This window comes from Branchiostoma floridae, chromosome 14 (assembly GCF_000003815.2).
Source record: "Branchiostoma floridae strain S238N-H82 chromosome 14, Bfl_VNyyK, whole genome shotgun sequence".
Lineage (NCBI taxonomy): Eukaryota > Metazoa > Chordata > Leptocardii > Amphioxiformes > Branchiostomatidae > Branchiostoma > Branchiostoma floridae.
The window spans coordinates 15,846,034-15,862,564 of record NC_049992.1 but is presented as its reverse complement, the minus strand read 5'-3'; the positions used below and the strand labels follow the sequence as shown (position 1 = coordinate 15,862,564).

Genomic DNA, 16,531 nt, shown 5'->3' with positions numbered 1-16,531 from the left:
GAAATTAAATGCGTCGTGTCCTTTTCTTTGCGATTCTTTCGAACGTCGTGCAGTATTTCAATGAGGGGGTAAAGCATTTCTTCGACTTCTCAGTACGTTTGGCTGCGTTCGTGTAATTTTTTGATAATTCACCATCTCATTATCAAGTATCACGTGATGGGTACTTACTAGACTTTACAGGAAGTCAAATGTTACGTGCGCCGCCATTGCCGATTGCATCAGTTTCAAATTAGAAAAGTCCAACACTTTTTTGGTCAATCCGCTAGTGTTAGCCCCTTGCAGTCTTCTGGCATATATACATAAAGCAACACTCCCTTTAGTTTTATCGTACCACGTTAATATGAAAAATGCCAGCAAGATTTCATGTTTGACAGATGTTGCTGACTTTGGGAAGTTTGGGGGTAAGGCCGGCAGTATTCAAGGTTGGGTAAGAACTAAGATCTAGCCAAAGTATGTATAGATCGGTCATACCAACTATTATCTCTTTCGACAACTATACATGTCGAATTTTGCGACATCAAGCCCTGCGACATTGGCACGACGACAGTTTTTTTGCGGTGTAAAGAGGAATTTTATCGTCGTGCGAAAAGATGCCCGCTCCCAATTTGGTGAAAACCAAATGTGTATATTGATGATTCAAGCTAAAAGAAAGCCGCTATGGAGCCGATTATCGAATTTGACCTTCGTTTTCATGACCCCTACCTACATGTAATATCATAAGGATCCATCCACATTTTCTTGAATTATGCCATCCACAGACACATAAACAACACCTAAAACGTAATCTCAAACACGAAGGCAGTGAAAAGTAAAAAGGACAAGAGCAATATTTCATTGTCATTTTTATTGTTGACAATCAGTGTAACAAAATGTACTTCATCTCAGGTAGCATTAACCATCCATTAGTTTCTAATGTAAAGAAGAACACAAGCTATATATTTTGTCACAAGGCAAGATTGTACATATGAGGTGTGGGGTTGTTTGGACGACAAAGAGCATCTTTAAAAACATAAATACAATAAGTTAGGAACTGTTAAAAACGTCTGTATCAAAAGACCTGGCTAAAAGGAACATTCCCTTGCTGCTGCACCATTTTGAAAAATTGCTCAAAAAGAGAATGTTGTATAGTTTTGATGTTTACCAAACATTTCTTCCTCTGTTTTACATTATTATGTTTGAAAAAAATCACAATACATAAGACACAATATACAAGTAGATATGGATTTAGTTGGTACTTGTCTACATCAAGTGATCCACCACAAATAAAATGGCTTCTTCTCAATAGTTTTCCCCCATGTATGGATATCAAAGGGTTGTGAAAGCCTTCTCTATGTACCTGCAAAATATTCACATACAACCCGACTACAGCAGTTAAAGCTATCACTAGAGCAGAAAATTCAAACTGACCAAAGAAAATCCAAGAAATCGCACCACATAACAGTTTTTCTCTTGTAGACCAATTACTGTCTGTGATTGTCTAAATGGTGTTCTGGATTAACACAGCTAAACATATAATTTATGTTGATGTTTTTCAATATGAAAGTGCATGTTGCATCATATAAAAATCATTTCTAAGAAACAACACAAGTTTTTAAAAGTATAAAATGTTCCTGTAAAGTGCTGTTCAAGGTTCTGCATTCTCAACCAAAGCAATTTACAGGACAACTACAAGCTTATACATGTACTAGCACATCTCTGTACCACCATTTGTGGATTGCAATACCACTGAAGTTAGCACCACATTCTTAGCCTACATACATCAATTGACAATTCTATATCACACCAGATCCATGTAGTTAAAAAATGGGCCTACCTCACATCGGTATAGACCATAAAAAAGCACCACATTTTTACACACAAAACATGTTTTAAAAACAGCACATAAAACCTTATGAGGGATAAAAACCTCAGTGCCGTAATGTTCCAACATGCAAGGGGTACAGTTTTGATTGTAAAAAATGATACAAAGAACTAACTACATATACTACTATTCTGTACAAAATTTCCACTTGAGTTCACATGGTTCATTTTTTGTTGACTGAATATATAACCTACAAAACTAAAACTACATGGTATCTATATATATAACATAAACACATATACCACCATTTTTCTATTCTTTTATGAAAGTGATTCTAAATATACCAATACAGTGATAAGTACACTTTTTTTTTACATTTTCACCAGTGAGGGGAGGGGGAGTACTGACAAATTAGATACAACAAGGCTATGACGTGTGCTAGGGTAGCTCCTGTAGAGGTGGGGGTTGGGTGGGACATGGTAGGACATTGGAGCCCCCTATGTTGTCCAGTAGTAAGTTTATAGGAGGCCGGTTTTGTAACCTGAGGTTGTAGACACAGCCGACCATCCCGGTCCGGTACTTGTCACCTGTGTGCTTGGTGATGTCTGGCATACCACCTGGGGAAACACAAACATACAGGAGTCAGACACGTTTCTTTTACACTACAGTAGATGCCAGTTAATTGCACTACGGATTAACGCACACTTCTGTTAACTGCACGGAATCCCCAAATCCCAAGATGGTGTGGTCCTGCAAGATAACTTCGCATAATTGCACCAGCCGGATAATTACACGAAATTCACTGGCAAAAAGGCCGTGCAATTAAGCGGCTTCTACTGTATAACAAAACAAATTCACATTACACAAATCTTAAGTATCTTCAACCATCTCAAAATTTCATCTCAACTTAACAATTGTTCTACTATTACAATGATAATCTTAATTGTACAATCTATGCAAACAGAAATTTATCACATCGGGTAAGGCTTCTTAACTCAGCGCTCCGTCACGTACGTTGTGTGATCGTCGTATGATGGCATACCAAGGGAATTTACAGGATAGTTGTGCACATGTGCAAAATTAAGCTCAGAAAAAGCTGTTTTATAATCACATCCTTGTCAGCAGTTGGTTCTGTAACAGCCTGCTTGAAAATTCTAACGCATCAAAATTGAAGGACAACCTACAACTGTACAACAAATGGCTTCGTTCTGTTTCATATACGTTCAAAACACTGTAAAGTACATGATGTACATGTACATAAAGCAGACAATACATGCAAAAATGCTCCTACTATTAACTATGGTGGCAATCACATTTATCATTCTGCATACAGTTGATAACACTTAATGCTAGTTCACCTTTATCCGCGGGGTAACCTATATCCGTTGGTCTTAATGACAGGATATTCAGGGATCAGATCGACGGAGGATGGTTTCAAACTGCATGATTTGAAAGTATTACAATTTGAAACAACAGTCTGACAACTGGACATCCCTAAAACACCACATTTAAAAACAAACAACAGATAAAGGTCACCCTGCGGATAAAGGTGAACTAGCATTACATTGTAGGAAGTAAGAACAAGAAGCATACCTATGTATACACTGCCCTTTGCATTTACACTCTGAAGGCTGCCACCTGACTTCCCAGGGATGGGTCGTCCTTCATCTATTGTGAGTTCTCCATTCTGACCAGTTCTGTGGGGAATGGATTAGACACTGTTTTAAAAATGGCCTTCACAACTGATTTTTTATGATGATACCTTTACACTACCTGGACGTATATCTCATATAATCTATATCTGGAAAATAGATTGTTCTAGGGAAATTACTAGTTAGATTTGACACACACATATTCCATATACAAAGGAAACAAAGAATCCTAGTACATTGTATATAACTTTGTATAACACTATAGTATGTTGTTGGTACAGTATTATTGATTCAACACACCATGTAAGGTTATATAGATCAATAAATGTACATGCAAACATACAGCACATGAATGTAAACACTGTATAGTTGAGATACTGAGAAACCTGTGTGCTCCTTGTATGTAATCCACATAGACAAGACAAGACTTTTATGTCTAATCATTATCATCATCAGACGACGTGCTTTAATGTCTAACGGCAAACACTAAATGAAAGTAAAGGCAAAACAATGCTCCTGGTACTAAGAAATGAAAAAAGCCACAACAACAAAACAACAAAACAGTAAACAGCACTAACCTGACAGTCTTGACGTGGTGCCATTCTCCATCATTGATTCTCTCCTCAGACTGAATGTTGGCCTCGCCACTACCCAGTTCATAGCTGAAAATAGAGGAACACAGAATTACTTTGCTGGATCCTGTCACTATCTTCTTCCTCCTATCTAAAACTAAATAAATTTACAGTAGATTTAGAATTCATATTCTTGTACAAAAAACATTCTGAAATACACAAATGTAGAGGCGTTGAAGGTTCGATATATTCAATACAAATGTGCTCACCTGAAAACCAGGTATCCATCGCTCACAGCAATGGAGATGAAGTCCATATTTCTGCCAGTGCTGCCTTCCTCCTGGGTAGAATAAAACATCAGAAGAAATTAGCATTGTTTATTACAGTACACATTATATCAAGAACTGGCATCCTCCTTGTACATACACATCCCTAGATTTCATTCTACTGTACTGTACTATACTTTGGAAAGGTAAGTTACACTAGTGATCACTTAAGATTTGAAGAGAATATGCAAAATCTAATAAATTTTAATGCCCAATATTTCAACCAATTGCTGTATGTAGACTTGTTCAGTGCACTTTCATATCAATATTACAGCATCTTCATTGCTATCTTAACTTAACATTTACAAAGATATCTGACTCTTATCATAAAGTAGATCCTTCAACTTCCCAGTGTCTTTCCAAATCATGTGACATGATTGTGTTATTTTTCCCTATACATGTCTATTATCAAAAGAAACCTCACGCTTGAGGACAGTTTCTCTGTGTAAAAACTTAATAATGGAGATAGTACTTCAGACGAAATGTTTAGCTCAACAGTTACTATTATTATGTAAATACCTCGTATTATACTTTGTGTAATTTAATGCACCTCCATGCCAAATTTCAGGTCATTCTGGTTAAAAACATGGGCACACTGTGCCTCTGTGAAAATTCAAGCGTCCGAAACTGCCCGGACGGCGTCTACAAGCGTCCAATGGCGTCCGAGCGCGTTTCAGACGTTCTGGACGCGTTCATTGCCGTCCGAAACGGCCGCGGACACATCGTGAGCGTCCGTGCCGTTCTGTCAGTTTTTATGGTGAACGCCCGAACGGCTGAAAGACCTTCCATTGCCGTCGGAGACGGCCACTGATGGGGCTATAAAATACTTAGTCACCCGACGCCGGCAGACGGCTGCGTCTTTTCTTATGATCCCCACGGGAAACATGACGTTTTAACTTCTGCACATGCGCCAATTTCAGCGGGTGAATTCGAATTTCAGACCGTTGAACACTCCGGCGGTTGCAGGACTTATGTTCAGAAGGTGACTATTTCTGTGGATTTCATGTCCGTTTGTTAAATTTTGCGCACTTTTGGACCAAGGACTTCACGTCTAGACGTAGCAGCTGATGTTTGTACGACATTGTGCTGAGGTTGGGTTTACGGCGATGACTGTATCTGCTATTTATACTAAAAAGAATGTACAAAAATTATTTGTCGTGCGCCGACAAGGGGGAAAAATTATACTACTTACTCGAAGCAGCAAACCTTGGACAGCAGAAATCACAGATGTGACAGACGTCAAAAGAAGCAGCGGTTCTTCAGTTAGCTGATTGTCGATACTTTGCAGGCGCCGGTAAGTGAATACTTCGCATTTTATCCTCATTTTTTGTACATTCATCTGTTGCAAAGTTTACAGACGACTTGTTGTTACGGGTGCCCTCCCCACATACGCGAAGAAATGATAAAATTTAGGATCTTGTTTTGATGCCACACAATAAAAAGAATTATGAACACGTTGTAGAATACTTGTAAAAATATCTGTTGTTTCTATTAAGAATGATAATGCTGTTAAAATGTAGATTTAGACAACAGATATTGAGATAGCACCTACCGATTTTGCCGGTGCCAATCAAAATCTTAGTCGGCTCTTCCAACTACTTGGGGTTAGGAACTTATGAAACGGAAGACTTTATTTCGCTACCTCGAAATAAAAATGACTTATGATCTTTGTAGAAAATTTAACGTTATTTCACATTTATATATCCAGTCTTTAATAAATACTGGTGCAATTAAAATTTACGATAGAAAATTTCAAACGTCCTGTATTTACCCTTGATGTTATGTGGGCTCGTCCATTCTGATGTAACGCACGTGTCGGCACGGCGGCACAAAAAGCCGCGGACACGATTGAAGGCCGGATTGAATTTCGTACATGTAGCAAAGTTGATTAAACGCCGCGGAGTACGTGTATGTCTGAATTTACGAAGAAATTTGTTCAAGTTGTGTTTGATTTTAGCTAAACCTGACGGCCCGGTGGTGGGTGGTCTTCTACAATTCACTGCCTGGCTGAATATTTGTTTGTTTGGTATGTGGGAACGCTTACTTAGTATCCCTAGAGGCCATAAAATCATAGCCGTGACCGGACGCCGTCAGAAACGGCGTCCGGACAGCCGTCTGCACACGTTCCAAATGCCCCTCCCATACTGCCTGACTATTAAACTACAAGTTGCGTCTTGAAGGAGAAAAGTTTGCTAGACGTTTGGTCCAGATGTTAACCTTGGCGATGACTGACTCTATTGGCTATTCCTTGGCTATTCCATTTTCTGTCGAATTTTACGATCCATACCCCCGTGGGATGGCCTGGCGAAGGCTACAGTTCGTCCTGGCAGCCTGGATCACGTAATCTACGACCGTCCCAATCGGCGTCCGGACCGTCCCAGCAGCCTGGATTACGTCATCTATGTCCGTCGCAATCGGCGTCCGGTTCGTCCGCGGAGACGTCTGTTCCCAGCGGGGGGGCCGCCCTACGGACGCGGGAGCGTCTGGGTGCCCGCTTTCAGACGCCGTTTCGGACGGCCCCGACGTCCCTCTGGACGCGTCAAAAGTGCCAATCTAGACGCGTCCAAGCGTTTTTTATGCCGTTCGGGCCGTCTTTGACGTTTCTTCGGGCGTTCTAAAGGCCGTCCCATGCCGTCCGCTGCCGTAACCGTCCAAAGCGTCCCAATAATTTGAGACGCATTGGACGGTTGTCGCAAACGGCGTTTCACCGTCTGGGACGCTTGAATTTTCACAAAGGAGAAGCCAAAAAAATACATTTTGGGTCGAAAAATGCCCAAAAAGGGCCATAAAACCAATTCTGGGCAGAATTTGAGATGCCTCCATATCTATTTTTGTTTAGAATACATTCAACTGTATGTGTGCCAAATTTGGTGCTTTTAGACAAATTTGCACAATTTTTCAGCTATGCCGCTGGACTATTGTTGTACTTGATTTGTTATCTAATGTATCTGTATTTCTTCCCCAAGGCCAGCCCTTTGTAATAGCCATGGCTAAGTTGGGCGACCTTGGCTGACTGTAATATCAGCCGAACCAATAAATGAATAAATAAATAAATAAATAAAGACATGACCCCACTCACCACACCCTGCCAGAAGATGACTCCGTTCCCCATGGTTGTTCTGAAGTAGAACTCGATGTACTCAGGCTCCGACCACCAGCCCCTCCCCATCATCTTGTTGGGCAGCTGGATGTAGCCGTCCCTGTCGAAGGCGGCCGTGTAGTCGGCCAGCTCCACCTTCTCCTCGCAGTCCTTACCTTTGAAGCCCAGAGGACACATGCAGAGGTAGTCGCTGCCCTGCTGTTCACACTTGCCTCCGTTCAGACACGGCTTCAGGACCTGGCAGGGGTTCAGGGCTGTCTCACAATGACGACCTGGAGTGAATAGGCATACCTCTGTTATCGTTCTGTTCTGAACACTGTTGTTTCATGTTGGCTCTAGCAGTCTTACATGTACTGAAGGTGATTAGGGAAATTTTAGCCAAAACTTCATGTAGATCATGACATATAAATCATATTTGTACACTTGTGTATGCACATATATACGTTGTATATGTGGTCAAAGGTATTAATTAACAATCCCCCACAGGGCAAGTGATTGGGGAAAACATTTAGCCCAAACCACACAAAAGTACACTAGTGCATGGACATATATACAAAACATTGTACATGTGTATATGTGGTCAATTTGATTCACAATCCCCCACAGGGCCAAGTACCAAATATACAATGTATGTAGAGATTGTTTCTCTATCAAGGGCAGCAATTTCTTTCTTTCCATTTCCTCTTCCTAAGTGGCAAAGATGATCAAATCTTGGGAAGTTTTCAAGTCAAGAGGCTAAAGAAGTACTGTACCTTCAAACTGTGGAGAGCACCTGCAGACGTAGTTGTCGCCCATCTGGATGCACGTGGCTCCGTTTTGACACGGCCCTCGGTCACACGTCCTCTCCCCACAGTCCTGGATGTTGGCACTGTCCAGTACAGCATTGACCAGGTCCAGTGAGATCGAGTTCACTTCAACCTGTGCAAATAAATAGGGCCAATTATTCATTAGTACGAGGGGCATTCAATAAGTAATGCCCCTGACCCACTTACAGTTGTCTGATCTAGATGAAATTTGGCGTGTGTAATGATTTATATCTATATGGGTTATCTTGCAAAAAACAGCTCTGAACTAATTGTGGTTTTTGATTTACAGCTGTTTGAACTGAGTCAGGTGTGCAATGGAGTCAGGTGTGCAATGGAGCCAGTTGAGTGTCGCGCAGTGATCCGGTTTTTGTATTTGAAAGGACCCACACCAAAGGAGACTTTTGATGAAATGAAAGAAACTTATGGTGATGATGCCCCATCATATGGCCTTATAAAACGCTGGCATCGTGAATTCAAACATGGCCGGAAGTCTGTGGAAACAGCTCCCAGACCTGGTCGTCCCTCTTCTGCCATTGATCAGGCATCTGTTGGAGGATCAACCAGGGGTGTTCTACAAAAACGGTGTCCAGAGTTGCATCAAACGATGGGAGAAATGCATAACTCTGGGTGGTTCCTATGTAGAAAAGGACTAATAACTGTGCCAAGTTTCATTAATCTCCTGCTATGGAAAATGGGTCAGGGGCATTACTTATTGAACGTCCCTCGTATACTTATCTCACATCGAAAAGCTGTGGAAGGTAGTCTCCATAAATGCATAATTATGGACTACTGTATTGTGCTTAGATGTACATGCAATGACTTAATTTTTCCTGTTAGCTAGGTAGGTAGGTAGGTAGGTAGGTAGTAGATAGAAATTTAGCTGCTATGAGTAGTAGTTTTTTACTTACAAGTAAATAACTATAATCAATAAACATCATATACAATGTACCAATAGGACCTTTTTCAATTTGCTTATGGAGTGACCAATATAAGAAGGAATAACGAGTATAAACACACTTGCATTGCTATGACAGAAAAGGTTAGTTACTCACAGAAGCAATGCAGCCGAACAGGCCCTTAGTGACTCCCACTCTGTCAGGAAGGTCGTCGAAGCTCTCCATCCCTCCCAAGTGCAGAGGCATTCTCAAGTTCACGCCCTGTCAGACAAAGAAGATTTACATGTACATTCTGATAACACAGTTTCAGAATATGCTAATGCTACGTTATGAATACTGGCACTTTCTAGATAGTACAATGAATAAATGAATGAAAGGCCTTTGCTATATGTTTATGCCCTTGTCTCAAGTTCACATCCTGTCAGATAAAGAAGATATCTGTATCGCTCGGTATTATAAGATAACCAGCCAAATTATTTTGTACCTGAGTGTTTCCTGGTGACTGGCCCTTTGTAGCTTCCAGTCCATCCAGACTTAAGGACCCATCCTTGAGGTCTCGCTCAGCCTTGATGGTGTGCCAGGTGTCCAAGCTCACATTCTTAGAACTCCTAATGACGGCCGGACCTGTGGTATACAAAGAGTAGAAAATTTAGCCATGTTCTCACAACAGAAATTACAGTAAAACTGTGCAACACATCAACCTTTGTTTACATTGGTAACACATTGTCAGGCTACAGAGGTCATGGGAGACCAAAGGAAATCTTGGATGGAATGTGTTAGGAGAGACATCAAAATGTGCAGTCTAACTAGGGTAAACCCACTGGACAGAGCCACATGGAAGCGCAGTGTGAAGACTAGCCGACTGCTGTCTAACCCTGTATCAGGGACCCCAACAGTATAATCAAATACTGGATACTACTATTACTACTACTTATTTTACTACAGTAACTACTAGTGCTACACAACATCTATTGACTCTACCTTGTAGTAAATGGTAAAAAAGATCACAACATAAAAAGATTCTTAGATTCAGAAGTTCCTTGTACCTGATCCACTATCAAATCTGAACTCGACTGCTCCATCCTTTACTGCGAGAGAGATGAAGTCCCCACTACCAGCCAGCCTCTGCCCGTTAAACAGCAGCAGTCCATCTGTAAGACTGTCCAACTTGAACTCCATGGTGATGCGGGTCTGTCGCTGGACGTTCTGCATGGTCTGGTAGGCAATGAAGGAGTTCCCACTGAAGGCTGGCTCAACAATCACAATACCTGAGGAGAAAAACAGTTCAAAAAGTACATGTAAGTTCTAAATGCTTTCCTCCGGGAATTCATGAAACGGTGAATTTGATTTTTTAATGTATAACTACTTTACTAGAATCTTTTTAACTGCATAAATTAAACACTGCGAAAACGCCCTTTCCTCTTCTACTGCAAGATTAAGTTTTTGTGAAAAATTCACAGTACTGTACACATGAAAATGCAGAAATGTTCAAGGTGGATTAATGTTCGCGGTTTTCGTGGTGACCACTTCACTGTGAACTTAAAACCACAGCGAACATTTTTGTACTATAGTATTACACTGCAGTCTATGGTGTTACCGCGAACTTAAAACCATCGCGAAAAGTCCTTTCTGCCGCTACCGCGACATAAAATCCCCGCGAACTTAAATGCATTTACAGTATTCTCACCTGTGCCACACCTGACACCTGTCCTGCCAATGGGACATGAGCAGGTGAATCCTGTGGGGCCAGGATCGTTGTTACACTTGCCACCTGGTCCACAGGCACCTGGATAACACCTCTCTCCCACACCTTCACACGTCCGCCCACTGTAACCCTCAGGACACTCGCATCTGGGGGACACAAGAGGGCAGGTTGTAAAGGGGGAATGTGTTTATCAAAACTCTTCTGTATCTATATCTTTAGAACTATCATAACCGTCAACTAGTGTTAACCAATGAATGGGCAATGAAAGATTGTGACAGTGGATGAAATGGACAAGATTTCCACACAGGGAAGATAATGTTTAGAAAAACTGTAAAAGAAGAAATTATGGGACAAGCTGTATTGGCACATTTCTGATAAGGTGGATAACGGGAGAGTTTCAGAATGAACGAAAATGGATGGAATTTCTACACTGGACAAAAATGTTGAATATGAAAACAATTGGCACAAGCTTTCATATAATTCTTCCTTGCGTCTGTGACTTTTAGCGGGAATCAAATCTAGAAGGGGTTTGAGATCATTGTTTACGGTGCTTAGACCATTGTAGTCTTAAGATGTGGTGTCATACGGAAGGAAAAACTCATTTCCACACATTTTGGGTAGAAAATCTTTCTAAATTAGGGTAGAATTTCAAGTTTAAGCCAATAATGAGAATTTTTTGTCATGTCTCTAATATTATAATTCAAATACAAAGAGTAATGTTTTTGTTTGTTGTAAGATATTGTACATGCATTTTGTAAAATAATGGTTTTCAGTATATGAACTTCACAAAATGCATATTTTTTAACATTTCACTTTGCAGCGGGCGAGGTCAGCCTATTCAACTAAAATATCATTCACCAACCACTGATCTTTGTTATCATCATTGATTTTTTTTTGTATCCTGCTTTTTTCTGTGAACAAAATATGTGAATCAATTGGCAGTATGACTAATAACACTGACCAGGCCATTCAACTTTGCTCAAGGTCAATAAGACAAAGATCATTAAACATCACTCACACACACTCAATATTCACTGAGTAAACTAAACTATACAATAAGTTTATCTTTTACTGCTAACTTTACGTGTAACACAATGCATATAACAACCTATATTGTCAGTGTTCTGCCATGCTATTTACAATACAGTTGAGAAAAATGGGCAGACATAACACTAATTGAAGCAGACATGACACTAAGTAAAACACTAATAAAAACAGAAAAAAAGTGAAGGTGGAGAAAACTGATTGACAGATCTTCTGCGGTAAACCAACAATAAAATAAAGAGTAGATAAGATAAGAGTTGAGATAAACAATAGTGAAGGCCATTCCATCTCAAAAATAGACAAACCATCTCATACAAATATCACTATAACTTTGTATCTATCAGGAGAGGTTTAATTTTCTTCATCAAGACTGCTGACCTGAAGCCATACTCCGTTGTTGCCTCCACGCAGGTTCCTCCATTTTTACAGGGTTTGTCGGCGCAGGTGGGACAGTCGGACACACCCACGATGTTGATGGCATCACTGGCCAGGTTTACACTGGCAGCACTGATCTCCAGTCTGCTCAGACAGCCTACAATTCACAAACAGGTCATATGGATTAGTTGTTTTGTACTAGTGACTTGAACACAACACTTGCAAGATTGTACCGACATGGAACTAAGATGTTTTGAGATGAACACAAACATACAAGACAATGAGTGCCCAGAAGTAGGGGTACTAGCTTTCTTGTAAGAAACATATTCAACCTTTTTGCTGAGTCAGACTTTAACACAATATTTTATACTGGTATCAGCCTATAAGTATAATAGGTGAAAGTTAGGGGAGAGACAAGATGAATATTTAAGATTGTACAATAAAAGATGTTTATTGAGAGACAAAGTAAGGAGAAAGCTTACCAATGAAGCCAGATTTCAACCCAGAGGCTGTTGCTATGGCAGCGTAGTCAGGGACCCCGCCCACGTGCAGAGGTTCGATCAGGTCCAGCCCGCGGAAGTTGCCCTGAGACGTGCCGTTAACGGCCGGGAGACCGTCCACAGACAGGGAACCAAACCTGCTGTTCCTGTTCACATAAATAATAGAATTTTTGTGACTGCTGTTCTCTATTGTACTCATAAAAATCTAACACTTTAGGCCTGACAGATTTCATGAAAGAAAATTTTCTTCTAACTACAATGTTAACATGACATTGACTTTCATTGTGATATACATGTAACAAGCCCCAATTATGATTGTACCTGTACAAATTTTGTTCATTCATTATATTTGTCGCAATTTTTGTGTGATACCATTTGATTTAAACAAAAAAATTAGAGCTGATGTACTAGTAACAATGTACAACATCTCCTATAAAAGTGATGCAGATAAACCCCAAGCCCCAAGCACCATAGTGTGGAACCTGTCATTCATTACAATCTATCTGTCACAATTTTTGTGTGATACAGTTTGATTTTTAAGAAATGTAGAACTGATGTAACAATGTACAACATTTCCTATAAAACTGATATAAAAGAGTGATGTAGATAACCCCCATGCCCTACATTGTACCTCTTCAGCACCACAGTGTGGAACCTGCCATTCATTATAATATATTTGTCACAATTTTTGTGTGATACTGTTTTATTTTTAAGAAATGTATAGCTGAGGTAACAATGTGCATTTGCCATAAAATCAATATATGATGTACATATAGATAACTCCCATGCCCTACCCCTTCAGCACCACAGTGTGGAACCTGCCATTCATTATAATATATTTGTTTTGTCACAATTTTTGTGTGATACTGTTTGATTTTTAAGAAATGTATAGCTGAGGTAACAATGTACAGGTACATGTCCCATAAAATCAAGAAGTGATGTACATATAGATAACTCCCATGCCCTACCTCTTCAGCACCACAGTGTGGGTCCTGCCATTCATTACAATATATTTGTCACAATGTTTGTGTGTTACTGTTTGATTTATAAGAAATGTACAGCTGAGGTAACATTTTTCCCTTTTCCATAAAATCAATAAGTGATGTAACGGTAGTTCACCTTTATTCGCGGGGTAACCTATATCCGTTGTACCTAAAAACAGGATATTTAGGGATATCACGTAGATAGACGATCAAATTGCTTTTTTTCATTATAATGCAGTTTGAGACCACCGTCAGTAGACTTGATATCCCGAAATAGCCCGGTGTTAAATACTACGGATAAAGGTTACCCCCCGAATAAAGGTGAACTAGCGTTACATATAGATAACTCCCATGCCCTACCTCTTCAGCACCACAGTGTGGAACCTGCCCAGCTCCAGGGCGTTCTTGCTACGGATGACGGCCGCTCCAGAACCCACATCGAAGCGGAACTCCACGTACCCCTCCGACAGTCCCAACGACATGAAGTCACCTGCACCTCCGTTCTTCTGTCCATTGTACAAAATCAACCCTGGAAAAAGGAAGTACATTAATGAAAATATACAACAAAGGAAGTAACGTTACATTAGTGAAAGTTGGAGTCTTTTCTACCTTTTAGAGGCATCTATATCTACTGTAGGTATTTTCACCTTTCTCTACCACAGCAATAAAAAACATGGTGCAAGACTAATGGCCTTGAGTCATGTTTGATATTTGAAAGTACGTGCACTTCAAGTGTGTGTCCCTTCTTTCTATCTTTTATCCATAACTAAACTTACAAGTTATTACCCTACTGTAATTAAGTCATTTGGAAAGATATATATAACCTCTTTACCTTCTGTGCTTTCAGGCTTGAAGGACACTTCAATGTCAAACTGTAGGTAGGCCTCACGGAGTGTGGGGAAGGTCATGTAGGACAGGGGAGTCTGGGTGAAGTACGGGATCAACTCTGGAGGAAAAACAGTAGCATTTGTTATTGCAAGTTCTCTCATGACCTCTAGAAATACTTGGTATAAAGGAGTGATAGTCTGGTTCATAATAAATGTCTCATAAACATTACACAACCCCTAGAGCCGTATGGAGTGCTATGGAGTTTAAATGAAGGAAAACAAGGAAAGAAACAAACAAACAAAGGTGTATAAATAGCGACACTCTATATATACTGCTGTCTATGTATACTTGTGACACTAGTGCCTACATGTTTATATACATATGTGCTTGTGTGTGTGTACCTTAAATGTACTAAGGTGACATTACAACTTACGAAGTGTCTAGTCAAAAAGGTCACAAAGAATGTTGGGCACTAATAACAAGTATGTGGTTCCCTGCGATTGTGCAAGAGTACAATGTACAGAAAACAAACCTCCGACATTCAGAAGAGCACGGAACTCTGCCACTCCTTCTTCATTTGAGGCAGAGCAGATGTAAGCACCTGCATCTTCTTTTGTTATCTGCATGATGACACAAAGTACAATCATTCATCACTTGATACAAAGCACTGAAGTACTTGGAAGTATTTTGTTACCAATGCACACATTCAACTCCATATATGTAACTTAAGAGCTGTTTGGTTATGCTAGCCAATTGCCAAGGAGGCCAACCCATGCAGAAACAAAACAGAAGAAAGAGAAATTAGTGCCAAAGATATCTTCTTGGCTTTTCTATCTTCAACAATGAAGGAATTTTCAATTTACAACATTGAAAGGATGGCTACTGTCATTGGTACTGAAAATGTGCTCACTTGCTGTTTCACATTTATCAAACCCAAAAATGCAAATCATTTCCTATCAGACTTTCTATCACATATGTGAAACAGTAAGTGAGCACATTTTCAGTACCAAGGACAGTAGCCATTATTTCAACATTGCAACATTGTCACATCTTGAAGGACTGCTTACCGAAGGAATGGTGAGGACACCATTATCGATCATGTGGTCATCAGGTAGGTCGCCATTCTCCTTTCTCCAGGTGATTTCAGGTGGCGGAGAACCACTTGCCAGGCAGGTGAAGACAGCTGTGGAACCCAGCATCACATTACGCACCTCTGGCTTTACTGTCATGGTCGGCGCAGCTAGAGTGGGAGGGGATACATATCAAAAATCATGTTAAAGTAAGAAACTCACAAGGAAGCTGTGCCATATAAAATCCCTGGCATGGATCTGGCGATCTACCATCCAAGCCCTGTACATGGCAGTGCAGTCTATGTGCGGGATAAGTCCATGTTAAAGTACATGTAGTGGGATGCAAAAGATATTCTGTAAACTAACAACATCAACTTTACAAATGTCTGTAACTGTGCACATGAAAACTTGATCTTGATTTAATTCCTTTGCATGCAGAACCATGACCCATTTTTGAGGTCAGATTTGTATTCGGCATGTGCCAAAACCTCTGTAAACCATTTTTTTCTTGTATCTTGAAGGAGAGGGAAAATATAGTGTTTTTGCATAGTTAATTAGCAGACTCAGATTTCATTACTCAATTCTTCAGGATTATTTATCATTTCTGAACTAGATATGTAAATTTCATGACCCAAATTCAACTCCTACCTTCCAGGCTGAGGGACACTTCCTGCTCAGATGCCCCGAATCTGTTGGAGGCCTTGCACCTGTACCGCCCCTCGTCTCCAGGCCTTACTGCAGGGATGGTCAGGATGCCGTCTCGAACCTCAGCATTGTCAGGTAGCCTCCCATCCACCTGCCAGGGTAGGCAAACTTGTTTAACCTTTAGCATGTTAGGAGTGTATCCATTCTATCTAAAACACTTTACATGTA

The 16,531-nt window shown here is 40.3% G+C and overlaps 1 protein-coding gene across 24 annotated transcripts in view; it reads right to left on the bottom strand.

The window, feature by feature from the left end:
• Positions 1 to 827: 827 nt before the first annotated feature.
• The window catches only part of LOC118431007 (basement membrane-specific heparan sulfate proteoglycan core protein-like), a 117,353-nt gene continuing 101,649 nt past the window's right edge, over positions 828 to 16,531 (bottom strand). For all 24 annotated transcript variants that reach the window (XM_035842056.1, XM_035842063.1, XM_035842061.1 and 21 more), the window contains 17 exons: positions 16,307 to 16,454; positions 15,656 to 15,828; positions 15,121 to 15,208; positions 14,593 to 14,706; positions 14,121 to 14,289; positions 12,760 to 12,923; positions 12,281 to 12,434; positions 10,841 to 11,004; positions 10,200 to 10,421; positions 9,638 to 9,777; positions 9,310 to 9,414; positions 8,204 to 8,369; positions 7,431 to 7,723; positions 4,295 to 4,365; positions 4,032 to 4,115; positions 3,395 to 3,498; positions 828 to 2,418 (listed from right to left, as the gene is read on the bottom strand). In XM_035842056.1, the coding sequence (XP_035697949.1) occupies positions 2,240 to 2,418; positions 3,395 to 3,498; positions 4,032 to 4,115; positions 4,295 to 4,365; positions 7,431 to 7,723; positions 8,204 to 8,369; positions 9,310 to 9,414; positions 9,638 to 9,777; positions 10,200 to 10,421; positions 10,841 to 11,004; positions 12,281 to 12,434; positions 12,760 to 12,923; positions 14,121 to 14,289; positions 14,593 to 14,706; positions 15,121 to 15,208; positions 15,656 to 15,828; positions 16,307 to 16,454 (2,538 nt within the window). In that variant the 3' untranslated portion in view covers positions 828 to 2,239. The remainder of the gene's footprint in view (positions 2,419 to 3,394; positions 3,499 to 4,031; positions 4,116 to 4,294; positions 4,366 to 7,430; positions 7,724 to 8,203; positions 8,370 to 9,309; positions 9,415 to 9,637; positions 9,778 to 10,199; positions 10,422 to 10,840; positions 11,005 to 12,280; positions 12,435 to 12,759; positions 12,924 to 14,120; positions 14,290 to 14,592; positions 14,707 to 15,120; positions 15,209 to 15,655; positions 15,829 to 16,306; positions 16,455 to 16,531) is intronic.